This window comes from Peromyscus maniculatus, chromosome 6 (assembly GCF_049852395.1).
Source record: "Peromyscus maniculatus bairdii isolate BWxNUB_F1_BW_parent chromosome 6, HU_Pman_BW_mat_3.1, whole genome shotgun sequence".
Classification (NCBI taxonomy): Eukaryota; Metazoa; Chordata; class Mammalia; order Rodentia; family Cricetidae; genus Peromyscus; species Peromyscus maniculatus.
Window position 1 is genome coordinate 79,518,040 of NC_134857.1, and position 14,340 is coordinate 79,532,379.

At 48.4% G+C, this 14,340-nt stretch overlaps 2 protein-coding genes across 3 annotated transcripts in view; one reads left to right on the plus strand and one right to left on the minus strand.

Annotated features, from left to right (window-relative positions):
* The window catches only part of LOC143273932 (2-Hydroxyacid oxidase 2-like), a 393,436-nt gene that overhangs the window by 371,344 nt on the left and 7,752 nt on the right, over positions 1-14,340 (minus strand). The window lies entirely within an intron of this gene.
* Positions 1,832-14,340, plus strand: part of Tbx15 (T-box transcription factor 15) — a 108,092-nt gene continuing 95,583 nt past the window's right edge. The window contains exon 1 of one of the 2 annotated variants that reach the window (XM_006985634.4): positions 1,832-2,418. In XM_006985634.4, the coding sequence (XP_006985696.1) occupies positions 2,214-2,418 (205 nt within the window). In that variant the 5' untranslated portion in view covers positions 1,832-2,213. Of the gene's footprint in view, positions 2,419-5,157; positions 6,314-14,340 lie in introns of those variants that run through there. The other variant, XM_076574708.1, reaches the window with a different exon arrangement.

Genomic DNA, 14,340 nt, shown 5'->3' on the forward strand with positions numbered 1-14,340 from the left:
TGCTGTGCGCTTGTCTAGGCTGGAACACAATTCGAGGGAAATTCAAAAAAAGAACTATAAGCTTACCTCTCAAAAGGCCAATGCACATTCACCACGTGCTTGTGGCTTCCAGCAGCAGCAGCAGCAGCAGCAGCAGCAGCAGCAGCAGCAGCAGCAGCAGCAGCAGCAGGGGCTCTCCATGATAACAGAAAGAACTAAATTTCCTTGGTCCTTGTGGCAGGCAGGAGAGTGTGGCCTTTCAGAAGGGACACAGCCTTCCTTTACTTCTTACCTCAGTAAGTGGTTCTTAGGAGCTACTCACATGCCTTGCACCCCCTTCACCTAAACTTAACTCCTCAGACCTTTCTCAGTGCCTGGCTAGACTCTTTTTGCCGGGCCTCCCAGTGCGTGGTAAGCTTTCAGCCGTCCCGCAGCCATAGCCCCAGGATTGAATTGTTTTGACCAGTACTTTGGAATGGGAAAAATGAGGCTTTTAGGCCTCTGCCCCCCGAAATATAAGACATTTATTTATTTGTTTGTTTGTTTATTTATTTATTTGCCTGGCAGGACTCCCGAGCTTTCTCGTTATAAGTCTGTGTTGCGGGAGGGGGTAGGGTGGGACTATGCCATTCATAATAACCTGTGAAGCAGTGGACAGTAAGAGGGGTGGGGAACGTTGGATTTTAAGCTCCTTAGCTATCTGTGGTGAATGAACTGTCCTGAAAGATTTAAGGTTGGGGGAGGGATGCGCGAAGGTACATAGTAAGCGACGAGAGCCAAGTTCTGGAGCTGAGGAGAATTTTGAAAGGCTTCTTTCTCAGCCATCAAAATTCTTAGCTGCTCTCTTCCGGTACCCGCTATGAGTTCTCTGGAATAAGAGCCCGGAATAGGCGAAGCGCAGCTCAGAGTGCGCTGCGCTAGGAAAGTTACTATTTGTGTGGTGCGGGCCCAGTCCTGCAGTGTAAGCTTGCAGAACCCGCGGTAAACTCAGCGCACCAAGCTGGTCTCTTACGCCCCAGCGGCCCTTCTCCTCCCTTCATCAGGTAGAGCAGGAAGGAGGGTCAAGTCTTGAAATGTTCGCTTATAAGACTTAAGATGGCAACAGGACTTTTTTGTTTGTTTCGTTTTGCCGGAACTAGAACCGCTCAGAAAAAAAAATGATCTGGAACAGAGTAGGGACCTGTGTTGACAAATTTGGGCAGATCTCAAAACTCCTGGGGTGGGGGGGGGCAATGGTGTCGTGATCAGAAACCTACTCTGCCTTTTTGTTGGGGAGGGGGTCAGGTTGGCATTTTGTCACAGCACCGAGTTTCCAGATTTGCATCTAAATTGGCTACGAGTAGCCAGGTCTACGGGAGGGAACGCAGAGAATTTGGAAGGAAAACGTACAGATTTGTTATCTGGATTTGTGGTTTAGTCGAGTCGATAAAGGCAAAGGTCAGAGCTTGACTTTCAGCGGTTCCGACTGCCCTCCTCCCCCCAGAGGAACCGGTCCGGCACCGGGAAGCCAGGGGTTAAAGTTGGCGGGGAAGCATCCCCGGGATAGCCAGCGCTGAGCTTTGGCCCTAGCCTCAGTCTCTCCCTCCTCCTCATTGGCCGGAGCTCTCGAGGTTTCTCTTGTTCCCTTCTTGCCATTGGTTGGGGGCTGGCTTTCCCTCCTCTCCGTCTTTTTCTTTCTCCCCCCTCCCTTCTCCCTCACCCCTCGGACAGGAGCTCACTGCCTACCCCCTGTTCCTCGGGAAGGGAGGAATTCAGGGGGGAAAAAGTTTCCCAGAAGTTTGGATCAGGGGAAGGACGGGAAGACCGAGAGGGGAAGGGGGGAGAGGGAGGTGAAAAAGGAAGCGGGAGGAGAGAGAGGGGGAGAATAAAAAAAAGAAAGAAAGAAAGAAAAGGAAAAAAGAAAGAAAGATGAAGTCCTGTCTGCAAGGCTTGTGAGCGCCTGCCCGGGTGGGTGGGAAACTGGACTCAGCGCCCATGCAGCGAGCGGGCGGCGTTCCGGGCGCTCGTTCCTAGAGGCTAGGGTAGCTGGGGGCACCGGTCTGATCCGGCAGTCGAGGGCGGGGGAGGACACCGAGGGAGGGCGCAGATCACCCGCGGAGCCTCCGCCCCAGCTTCGGCCGCCGCGCCGCCGCCTCTTCAGGGCCCGGCCGGGCAGGCGCTCCGAGCGTGCGGCCGCGGGGCTGCCAGCTCAGTAGAGCGCGGGCGAGAGGGGACCCGGGTGCGGGCGGCTAAAAATGAGTGAAAGGAGAAGATCTGCAGTCGCCCTGAGCTCCCGAGCACATGCCTTCTCCGTTGAAGCCTTGATCGGCTCAAATAAAAAGCGGAAGCTGCGAGACTGGGAGGAGAAGGGGCTGGACCTGTCCATGGAGGCGCTGAGTCCCGCAGGCCCACTCGGAGACACAGACGACCCGGCGACACACGGCCTGGAGCCCCACCCGGGTGAGTGTGTGGGGAGGCGGGTGGACGAGGAAACACCAAATGATATCCCCGCGTGTGGAGAGAGGCCCTGCCCGCTGACTCCCTGCCTCGCTCCGACGTGGGTTTCTTTTTCTTGGCATAAATATGCCTTGAGCCTCCCTAAATTCGCCGGAACCAATTTGGGGGGCTGGCCCGAGCCTTGCATTTTAATCGCCAATTTCAAGCAGGCCTACTTGCGTTCATTCCGTTCTCTTGTAGCAGAGAGCAAGCAGCATTTCGAGGCGGCCACTCTGCAGGGCTGCGGGCCCCTGGGTTCGGAAGAACGCAGTCAAGACCCTGGGGAAAGAGCCCAGTAGATTTGAGACTTGCATCTGAGAGCTCCCGAACGTTGACTGGTGAAGCCCATGCTGCTGCCATGGGAAACGCTCCGTTTTTTTCTCACTTAGTTTCTGTCCCATCTAAGCTTAGTTGGTGGAGTATAACTGTATTTCTGCCCCCACTGAAGACATATTAGACACTGTATCCTGAGACTTAGGTCTTTCTTCAGTGCTCACATCTCTGTATTTGGGTGGGTGGGTGTTTCAATTAATTTGTCTTGGATCTTCTACCCATATTACACACATATAATGGGCACATAATACTTAAAACTCAAGGCGGATGTCAATGTGTGTATTTTAACAGAACTCTGGGAGGGGGGAAAAACAGCCTCACATTTGTATTAAGTGCCAAGATTTCAACAGTGCGAAGCAGCCCGGGGCAACAGCTGTTGTCAGAAGCCTGTAAGCGCGCACACAAACACAACTTGGTTCAGCCGCTTGAGAGTATTTTCAGCAAATAGCATGTTCAGTCCAGAATTCTAACGCCGTGCAGGAGGTGTCCCTGCGAACCAGCTAGGATCCAGGAGTAGACCCCAGGTCCTACGACTTGGGAGAGGGAGGAGAGTCGGCAGTCGCCCACACAGGGATAGGAGCAGCCAGAAGGCTCAAGAGCTCGGGGATCCTGGCCTAAAAGCTGGCCAAAGCCCGAAGAGAGACAGCTGTCGCTTACATTTTCTCTTTCGGCACTGACAGTTCAGTTTCCACGCTCCCGAGGCTAATAATAACGCGATTAGCCAGAGACCCGCGGAGACAGCGTTTTATGAATTCTCCGTGTTCTTGCGGCCCGTTACGGAATTTCGGTTTAGTGCTGGGGAATTATTTTTATTAGTCGATGAAAAGAAAATTAAAAGGAGATTTATTTCGTCCATCCACGACTTTCTCTGTTTAGGAGAGAGGGCAGGTCCACTCGGACTGCTGCGTGGCCAACCCAGGATGCAACGCATGGCTAATGTGCATCTCTGCTTTTGAGAGAGCCCGGTTCCTCTCTGAATGTATCTGTTGGGAGAATTTCGCTAAGGCAGCGTATAGTTAGTTAGTGAACCGTCTTGCAGGCCTTCTGACAACTTTCGATTTGGGAGTCACTTTTATTTTCTTTCCCTGACAGAGGAGAAGGGAGAAATTACTCGGCTTAGCAAGACTGATGTCTTGTCAAGGGTGCTTTTCTCTGGGGAGAATCTAGGTTGCTGGGAGTGTGTCTAGGGTCTTATGTTCAAAAGGGCCAGCATGTGGGGTCAAAAACACCGACATAGTTCACAGCTTTACCCTTCTGATATCCTTCTCAGCCGGAAGTAAGGGGAGCAAAGAGAGGGGATCTGGAAAAGAGACTATTCCAGACACAGACACATGAACGTGGGGAGCCAGTCTCCAGAATTTTGTTTAGTAGTCAGTAATTCCTGCCTGGCAAAGAGGCTTTAGAGCTAACCTTAGCGACACAGCTCACTTTGTCCCACTATTTTATCACTTGTTTTTAAAAAGGCATGGGATACGTCGGGGTTAGAAAACAGCGAAGTGTATTTGTGGGCAAGGCTTCAGGAGCAGGAATCCCAAACTAAGAGCACCAAGTGACCCAGCATGGCCTTGGGCAGACAGGGCCCTCGGGTTGGGACTCTGGCAATGGCTTCAAGGCTTTCTTCTTCTCTGAACTTGAAATGAGAAACCATCCTTCAGGAAAAAGGGCCCCTTGGTGCGGAGATGTGCTGAGCCCTGGTGTCCCAGCTGCCCACTCTGGACCCAACTGTAGAAATCGTGGGCAGAAATTGGGGGCACTGTAGCTTCCCCCCTCCTCTAGTATAGTACCCTGACCCCCGGCCAGGGCCACCTTTAGAGACATGCAGAGGAATTGTTTAGGAGGCCTATCCTTGTCCAGAGTAGGGTCTTTCCCCTACTGGGTTTCACAATTCATCTTTTCTCTGTGAGGGCGGGAGAGGTTGCGGTGTTGGTCGCTCGTCTTAGGCAAAGGGAGAAAATAAATACAAAATAAAACCCAAACTGCCCCGGGCCTGGGGCATGATTAAATACGCATCAGGCCAAAGCAGCTATATATGTTGTTCTCGCCATCTTCTCTTTGACCGACTCAACTATTTTCGGTCAGCCCTACACGTGCCTGAAACCAACAGGACCCTGAGACAACCCGGGGCCCACCTTGAACTGGAAACGTGGAACTGTAAAGCAAACTTTAATTCGGAGGGTCGCCGACCGTTTGCTCTTTCAGAACCCGGATTTTCTTCCTGGGTCTGGACAACATTGGCTTTAGTTGGCGCCTGAGCACCCGAAGCCTGGGGCGCCAATATGTAGCAGTGGGGGGCGGGGGGGGACCAGCCAGCCAAGGCCTCCACTGGGCAGGCAACTCGCTGGTCAGGGGACACGATATTTACTTTAAAAACTTCCACCGAAGGCTTGCAGCCTCCCAGATCTCTAGGCCTGCGGGGCTTCGGCACACTCTTGCCTTATTCTCTGGTTGGCACTAGCTCCCTCATACCCCGTCTTTTGGAGGAGCCTCTAGGACTTAGAGGCCACCAACAGGAGGGAGTCTCAAAGCCCTGGCCCCTGGCAAAGCTCAACAGAAAAAAAACTTTTCACTTAGGATCGGCTGAACAGCTGCTGTGGCTGCTGCGGCCTTGAAAATGTATTTCGGGCGCGCGGCGGCGCCCTCTGCGCTCGCTCGGACCCATCCGACGCTCCCCTGGCCTTCCTTCCCCCCACGTCTGGCCGGGGACATTTCCCGCCCGAATCTTCAGCGGAGTGCGGCTAAGGCCCGGTCTCCTGCGGAGCGAAATAATTCAAACCTTCTGGGAAGGAATTTCTCCTTTTCCAGCCTTGCAGGCCCAAGGCCTCGCGGCCAGCCCGGGTTCTGCCGGCCTAAGGAGGCGGCATCCCTCGCGGGTGGGCAGGTACAAGCAGGCCCACTCAAGCACACTCGGGCGGATAGACACACTCCGGGCACACGTGGATAAGCAGAACTTCTTAACCTTTTCGTTTGCATCCACGCACTCAAACCCCCGGGAAACGAGACAGGAGAAAAGCCCAAGCGGAAACCTCCGCTGCCCCAGAGTACTTTATTTTGTTCCTAGTTCGCTCGGAGTTACCACCGAGGCCGGTCACATGCATTAGTCTCCTAGTGTATTGCTTGTTTGCTCAGAACAAAACTGAGACCTCCACCCCGACGTTACCCACCCCATTCCCAATAGGGAAATGGGAAGAAAAGGAGGAAGTGACTGGGCACTGACGTTTAAGAAACGGATACAGAGGGATGAGCTGGATGTCAGCGGAGAGAATATTAATGTCAAGCACCAGCCAAGACCCAACCCGGGTTCAGATGGCCGGGGTAAGGAGGGCAGAACCCTAAGCAGCTGCTGAGGGTCTGACTGGGGTCGAGGGCTGCGCATGGGACTGTGACTCCTCCGTGCTGCGCTGGCTGCGCTCGCTGCTCCTGACACGCAAGCGGCGGGCATCCAGGGTGCGGCCCGCACCAGACAAGGAATTAAGTGGGCCTGAAAGTTTGCGGGTCAAAACGGCCTTCCTCAGAGGCTGCCGCTTTGGTAAGTGATCTTTTGTGAAGAAGCAAAGGAGAAGGTAAGGACCGAATCTGTCGTTGGTTGGAGAGGATACTTGTTCACTGGAGAACGAGGGCCAAGAGTGGTTTTTTTTCCGAACGCGGGTCAGATAGTGATGAAGGCCAGCGTCTGTGCATGCACGGGGCTTGGAGAGCGAGCGCGTCCGGTTATTCGCTACTACGCAATAGGCATTGGTTATGGGGACGCTATGTCAAATCCCAGTGGTGGGAGAAGTCATCGGGAAAAGCGGAGTAATCCTAACTCAGTCCATCTCCAAGAAATAACGATAGTAAACTGCTAGGCAGCCGCGAGGCCAGAGAACGGGGAAATTTAGATGGCCAGAGTTTCCTGCGACTGGCAGCCAAGTGGACCTTGCTGTGGTTAATTCCTTAGTAGTTACCCCCATCCTCAAGCTTCCCAAACTAGTCCGCTAGGCTCAGGGCTGACCAACTGGACTGCATAACGCATCCACTACGCCGCCGCCACGGGATTCGGAAGCTTCGCTCAAACACCTCTAGCCTACAGCCCACAGGGCATCTCAGACTCCCCTCCCTCGCCCAGTGCAAACCTAATGACGGACAAAGGCTTCCCTATGCAAATCCGCGCACAAACTAGGGCCTTTGAAATTCAGAATTCAGTTTTCCCTGGATTCTTCATCGCCGGGTTTCTTACGTTTCTCGTCGAACAATGCTTTGGAGTTTACAGCTAGTCACTTTGGGTTTACTGATTTTGTAGATGAAATTCCCAGAAAGAAAATTTCATAGGGTGACGTTTTTTTTGCAGGGAGGGAGGAATTAAATTTCTCGGGGTGGAACTCAGGCAGAAACTAAGCTGACATAGACCCCCATGACGACGTTTTTCTTACACCCCATGCATCCTCATATCAATAACCCCCAAAGCTGCAAAATTTTAATTATGAAAGAAAATTATTGGTATAAAATATCTTTAATAAATATAGCCTGTGTGGAGTGAGTGAAAGATGAGCTGAAGCGCCCCAATCTGAGGGTCAACCCGACGAAACTCAGTGATAGAGAGGTGTGTTCCCTGCTTCTCCGTACAGTTTCTTTGCGTGTGGCCACAAACCTAACGGAAGTGCACCCCTCATCTTTAATCGCACCCGTAGAACTAGACAAAGGCAGAGAGAAAGGCAAAGCAAACGCAACGCAGTACAGAAGACCTAACTGCTGTTTGCTCTAGCCTACCCTATGACATTCATGGCTCTCATTAACACGCTGAATATTCCAGATCTACCACAGCAAGACTATTGGCAACAAACAAACAAACAAACAAACAAACCAAAAAACAAAAATCACAGTATTAATAGGAGAGGTAAATTCTTTGGCGATTTTAACCATGGACCCCAGTAGAATGCTCTTCTGATACTTAGAACAAATGGAGTTATATTAAAAATATGTGTATGTCACTTTTCTTTCTCCAACTTGGAAATACAGAAATCCATCTGATGGGTGCCCTGGAAGTATTGCTGATTTTTTTTTTTTTAACTTTCAAAAGCCAAACCAATTCAATAGATATTATTGAAACCACCCTCCCGTCTAAGGCTTAAGTTTAGACTTTTTGGAAAAGAAGGGCAAACCAGGGAACTGTTGACTGTGGAATCTCTTGGCCCCTCTCACGCACAGGGTTTATTTTGACTCTGCCTTTTCTGGTTTCTAGTAAGCCTGGAATTTTATATGCACATGATTGAGATACTCCCCGGCTCTGCACTGGGAAGGGCAATTAGCAAATTTATAAATCAGGTCTGTTTACACTTCTTTGGGGAAAGATAATCATTAGTTAATTTAAGTGAGGCCCTTGCTCCAAGCATCCGGGCGGAAAATGAGACTTGGTGGGGAGGACCTGCTGTGAAATGGAAGAGGTGCGGAATTTAAGCAACTGGAGAGGACTAATCAACGTTTATTCAGCACCATTAATGGCCTCACTTAGAGGCTGGGTGTTTTGTTGAGTACAAACTGCTAAGCAGCTTTTGATATCAGAAGTGAAAACAGGCAATCTCTACATGGACTCGGTGTTTAAAACAAATGAACAAACAAACTACTATCCAGCTTTGCCCTTTTATAAAGGTGTAAAAAAAAAGTACAAGTTTATGCATATGAACACCACAGCACCCTGTGAATTCAAGACAACAAACCTCAGACCCATCCCTGAATGGTGGGATATAGATAATATTTTATCTATATGTAAAAAAGCTTCTCTCTCCCTCCACCCCCATGCACACGTGTGTGTGTGTGTGTGTGTGTGTGTGTGTGTGTGTGTGTGTGTGTATTTATGTGTGTGGGTTTAGCCAGTTTAACAGATTGGAAACACAACATTTGAGAAAGAAAAGTTTTATCAATTTTATCTATATTTTAAATTCTAGAGAATTTGAGACATGAAACTTCTAGATACTGAGTGTTTTCATTTATTTCTTAGACCCACTCAACGATTTTGAACAAATTTGAAGAGAAATATCAGAAAATGAAGTTGTATAAATGTGATTAAAAACAACACCAGCCACCAGCAGCAAGTTTTCTTCCTCAGTCATTTAATTGTATGGATAGAATGTTACTTTCAATTCTAAAGAATAATTTCAACTCCCTACCCAAGTAGGAAGCAAATGGAATAAGAGAAGTCTGGATAATAATTATACTTTATTGAGTTGAGATAAGCATTGCAAATTGGGAAAATTAATTAAAAAAACTCATGAAACACTTGTAGAAATGCATCCCCTAGTTGTCTTCTATTTCTTTTCTTTCTTTTTCTTCTCTCTCTCTCTCTCCTCTCCCTCTTTCTCCCTTCTTATCTTTCTCCATAGTTGTCAAGGCTTAGCTGAGATGGTGCAGAAAACTGCCACATACTTTATAGGATGAGACCTTAAGAAAACAAGCAAGCAAGCGAACAAACTCCTGGATATATCAGCATGGGGATGTTCGCCTTTCACCCCAGTAATCAGGAGGCAGAGGCAGTCGGACCTACGTGAGTTCAAGGCCAGTTTGGTCTTTATATATTTTGGGCCCGACCAGGGCTGAGTGAGACATTGTCTCAACAAAACAAATACAACAAAACAGAGAAACAAAAACTTGAAAATAAATCCTTTCTCAGAGGTCCTGATACTAGTGGGAGCCTGGGAGCATCAGTATACTTCTAACCAAATGGACAACTTCCCTGAATCCGGTAGCTGCGGCTTTCTCTGCCATTCCCTGTCCCCCTAGCATAAGGATAAGGCCTCACTCACCTAGAGCTTTGGGGACAGTTAATCTTGCTTCTCGCACCTCATCTCGCGGCCCTAGCCTCCCCACCACAGGGAAAACGGCGGTGGTTTTTCGAGCCTCTCAAGAAATTTCAGCTGATATTTCACCAGGGAAGGAACTGGATTGGATCCTTCCCTGTGAACCCGCGTCTGGGGCAGTTCGGGTGACCTTCACAAGTGTGCAGTGGCCGCGTAGGTCACACTGGGCTAGTGGAGCACGCCTCCGTGGTGCTGAGGGTTGGGGATCGCAGGGTCCTCGGCGCAGCTCTGGGACCGGTGCACTCAGCTGCAGTGCGCCCGCCGCGGGCCTGCGGGGGCCGGGGCTGCAGGCGCGGGAGGTCGGGAGTCGAGGGTCGGGTGAGGGGGAGCAGCTCTGAGCCTTTGAAACTGTGGAGTCCAGAATGATGGGCCCTGCGCGTTGTCTCTCTAATTACACACGGGAGAAGTGAGAGGGCTCTTGGGAAAAGCCATCCCTCAAAACAATCAGACCCCTCCCCAAACAACACGAAAGAGAAACAACGGAACCCAAAGATCTTACACCTCGCGCCCTGAGGGGAATTTGAGTTTTGCTTTCATCAGGCTGAACAAATTTCCGAGGAATCAAACTGACTTCAAACATTAGCAATTAGAAACCAAGAGTCCCTCGGCCTGAAGAACTTTTAATCCTTAACCATTTCCAAATGGGTGATTCTAGGGTCAGTAAATATTGTAGCCAGTCTCTTAAAAAGGAAGAAAATCATACTGTGGGTTATGTTGCCTACCATAGGTAGATTCTTTTCTGAACCCCCCTGTGTCTCGCCTCCTCCACCCCCTGCGCACAGAGGGGCCAGAACATGACTGTCCTTCAGCTGTTCTTGGGAAGACTGTGAACACAGAAGTAGCAACGTCCTTAAAAGAGAACCTACTCAACTTTACAAAGCAGGCTGAGAAGTGACTACTAGAAATCCCCAAATTAGTAGGAAGGGCTCAGCCTTAGTGGGTAAAACGAAATCCTGCCCTAGACAAACTCCGGCACCAGACCCTCAGACCCGCAAGGCCTGGACCTAAGCTTGGGTGTGTCCTAAAAACACAACTGGTCTTCTCTGTGGGAAGGGGCAAAGCATTTTGGGTTGATGACTGTGTGCACCGCGATGCTCTCCCCGAATTCAACATTTTTCAACTCAGAAGCTTGGTCAGTCATTTGATTTGTTGTTGCTGTTGTTAATGGTGTAGCCCAGAAGGGCTGTATCTAGAGAACATTTAGAGAGAGAAAAAGGTTTAGTTTGAAATTTAGAGGTAGAGAGAAGGTATATGTCAGAGTAACATGGCTCCAAGACAAAGGGACCAGAAGGTTCAGAAACCAAAGTAAGGATGCGGTCTGTGATTCTTTTCAAAGACTTTACGACAAAGCCTTACTTACTTAGACACAGTCTCCCTATTCCATTCTATGTCCCTGTATTATGGTAGGAAGAGGGTGGGACTCATTTAAAGCAGGGGACTTAAATTCTAGCGCTGGCTTTGGGATTAATGTGGAAATAGGGATATAAAAGCAGACATATTAATGTTGAAAGAAAGTTTTAAAGTTGTTTCATAGCGGCTAGTGAGGCCTCGATTTCTGGGTTGTGAGATGAGAGGATCATTTTCAAATGAAACATGAAGCCCCTTTAGCTACAAGATTCCACCGCCCCCATTAGCTTTTTTTTTTTTTTTTTTTAAATATTAACACTTTCTCCTAATGCACCTTGGCCAATACTTGACCCACCCTTTGCATCATTGGAATGAGGGAAATTTTACTGCGTTTGTGGAACGTTGCACTAGTACCAACCTAAGGTCAAAAAAAATTTAGAGCTAAAATTAGGTGCTTTCATGGAGCTCTTGAAATTATATTATATTAATATCACATGTTCAGAAATCAGAGATCGGTGATTTCCAGTCCTACGTGTTTGATGCCTGAGTGAAAAAGGCCAGCTAGGGCTCGAGGGCACTAGTGAGTTGAAAGGAAATGCAAACTATTCATACTTTGACTATGTTTCATTCACTTCCCAGAAATAATCAGAAAAAACTAGGTGTCTGAAAAATAAAGATTGAGAAAAGTAATGTATCACTGGTGAATTGAAATGGGCGGCGGGGAAGTCGCTTGCCCTCTATGTCGCTACTGGAGCCTGAGGGAAAGCATTAGTAACTGTTTTCCATGTCTAGCTTGCTAAGCTGAGATCTCGATCTGGCAGGGATGTGAGAATGCTAAAAGGATAACTTAGGAACAGGCAAAAGGCTTGTCAACAAGACAGATCAGAAGACAGCTTAGCATTCAAGACCTCTATTCATAGCAGCTGAATTTGAGGGCAGGGTCAGAGGCAAAAACTGGGACCAGCACACACCTAACAGTGTTTCTCGTGTTTCTATCTTGTGAGATCCTGTTTCCTTACAGATGTCTGCACCCCAGGGCTGGCTTCCCTCCCTCATCTATGACCTCATTTTGCATGGACCCTATTTGGACTCCTATAATCCTGGGATATGCAAATTCTGTTGCTTCCCCTTGACCCATTACTGCTCTAGAAATTGCTGAAGAAGGGCCTTGTTTTCACTGCTTTTGTTTCTTGAGAGCTTAGCATTTAGTAAATAATAAAAATACGATGATGATAATCATAGCCCAATACAAACAATAACAAGTAGCAGCATTCATTGGATGTAACTGTGTCAGCCATTGTGTTGGTATTTAAAGTATACATACATACATACATACACACACTTAAAGAACACTTTCTAATTATTTACATACAGCAAGTACATATATGAAAACAGTTACTCTTATTGTGTTATTTCTTTTTTAAAAAAGATTTATTTATTTATCTATATGAGTGCTCTGTCTGCATGTATACCCACATGCCAGAGAGGGCATCAGATCTCATTACAGATGGTTGTGAGCTACCAAGTGGTTGTTGAGAATTGAACTCAGGACCTCTGGAAGAGCAGCCAGTGCTCTTAAGCACTGAGCCATCTCTCCAGCCCCTTGTTATTATTTCTGTTTGGTGCAATGAATGCATCAGTTACACAGGATGCTGGTTCTAAGCTCAGCTTCTTGGGGTCACATTGCTTGCTTTAGAGCTGTGGTCCTAACACTTCTTAATTCTATGACCTTGGACACCTTAACACAAATGTTTGCGTCTTTGGAATAGCAGCAATAAATATATTCATCCAATGGTTGTTGCTAGGACCAGCTGAGATAGCACACATACAGGAAGAAAGGATGTAGCTCACTGTCTGTCATTTCTTCCCACATGAGTTGACAATGGTTGGACAATTAGCATGAATGAGCAGTGACTGAAAGTTATAATCTACAGACAGACAGTGTACATTTCCCCATTGTTCTCTAAGAGTTGGTTCCTCACCCCATTTACAGTCTATGAAAAGTAAGCAGTACAGAGTCCGAGTATGTTTGGTAAATAAATTTAAGAAAACTGTGCTACTCAGTATTCCACTGAGACGAAACGCCAGAATGTGATGAGTTCAAAGGGAGAAAGTGGAGGTGTTCAAGGGTGGAGATCCATGGCTGCCATGCAGTAGGAGGAAGGGGTGGGTAGGAAGGTAGGGCTGCACCACTCAAACTGCCTGACTCCCCTAAGAACTCAGTTCTGGCAGGGTGGGGGCAGAGCAGGTGTCTAGAGGCAGTGAGGTAGACTAACACTAGAGCTCTCTGGCTAGTGCCCACCTGCAGTCCAGAGTCTTTAGCAGGTTAACCCTTGCCTGACAGGAAGTAGGAGGATTGACTATTACTTTACAAAAACAGATTCTGATGGAACCCCAAGGTTGCAATAATTAGTTAAGGGTACGGTGATTTAGGATTACTGTGCTATTTGGTTGAGTTCAGAAATCTGAGCTGGAGTAAGTGTATAGGGAGGAAAGAGAGAGAAGATGAGAGAGGAAGAGAGAGAGAAAGATAAAAGAGAGAGTGAAGAGAAGAGAGGAGAGGCAGAAGAGGAAGAGGTGGTGGGGAAGGGGTTAAGGGGTACGTTCAAGGGATGACTTAAAGATTCATTTATTTTTATCTATGTGCATGTGTTTTTTGCCTGCGTGTCTATCTGTGAACCACATGTGTGCAGAGCCAATGGGGGCCATAAGAGACCACTGGATCACTTGGAACTGGACTTACAGACAGTTGTGAGCCACCTGTGGGCACTGGGATTTGAACCCCAGACCTTGGGAGGGCAGCCTGTGCTTTTAAATGCTGAGCCACTTCTGCAGCACCAAGAGATTCGATTAGAGGAAGACCTGCCAGTGAGGGGCAAGAGCTTGGGAATCTTTTAAAAGAGAAGTAGTGGAGGCCCAGGCTGGACTCGAACCCACATCTGACTGCCCCATTTGTCCATTTTTCTTGCTTTCAGATGTTAGAAGCTCATCATTTGCTCTTCTTGATTTTAAAGTTGCTGCATCCCAAGCCTTCTCCCTATCGTTCCCTGGCAGTGGAGGGAGAACGCAGCTTCCCTGAGGAAGAGGGACAGAGAAGTGAAGCCTTTCTGAGCCTCATTCAAGCAGTCCAGGACCTTTCAGGACAAGCTCTCAGGCCCTGGCACTGTAGACAAGGGAGTTAGCTGCTCCTGTAGCAAGTCAGGTTTTTAAAAGCCTTTTCAAGCCAGGTAGTTTTGTTCACTCTCTCTAAATATTTTTAAAATGTGTGTGTGTGTGTGTGTGTGTGTGTGTGTGTGTGTGTGTGTGTGTGCGTGTGCGTGTGCGCATGAGCAGGTGCCCTCAGAGACCAGAAGAGAGTGTCAGATTCCCTAGAGCTGGA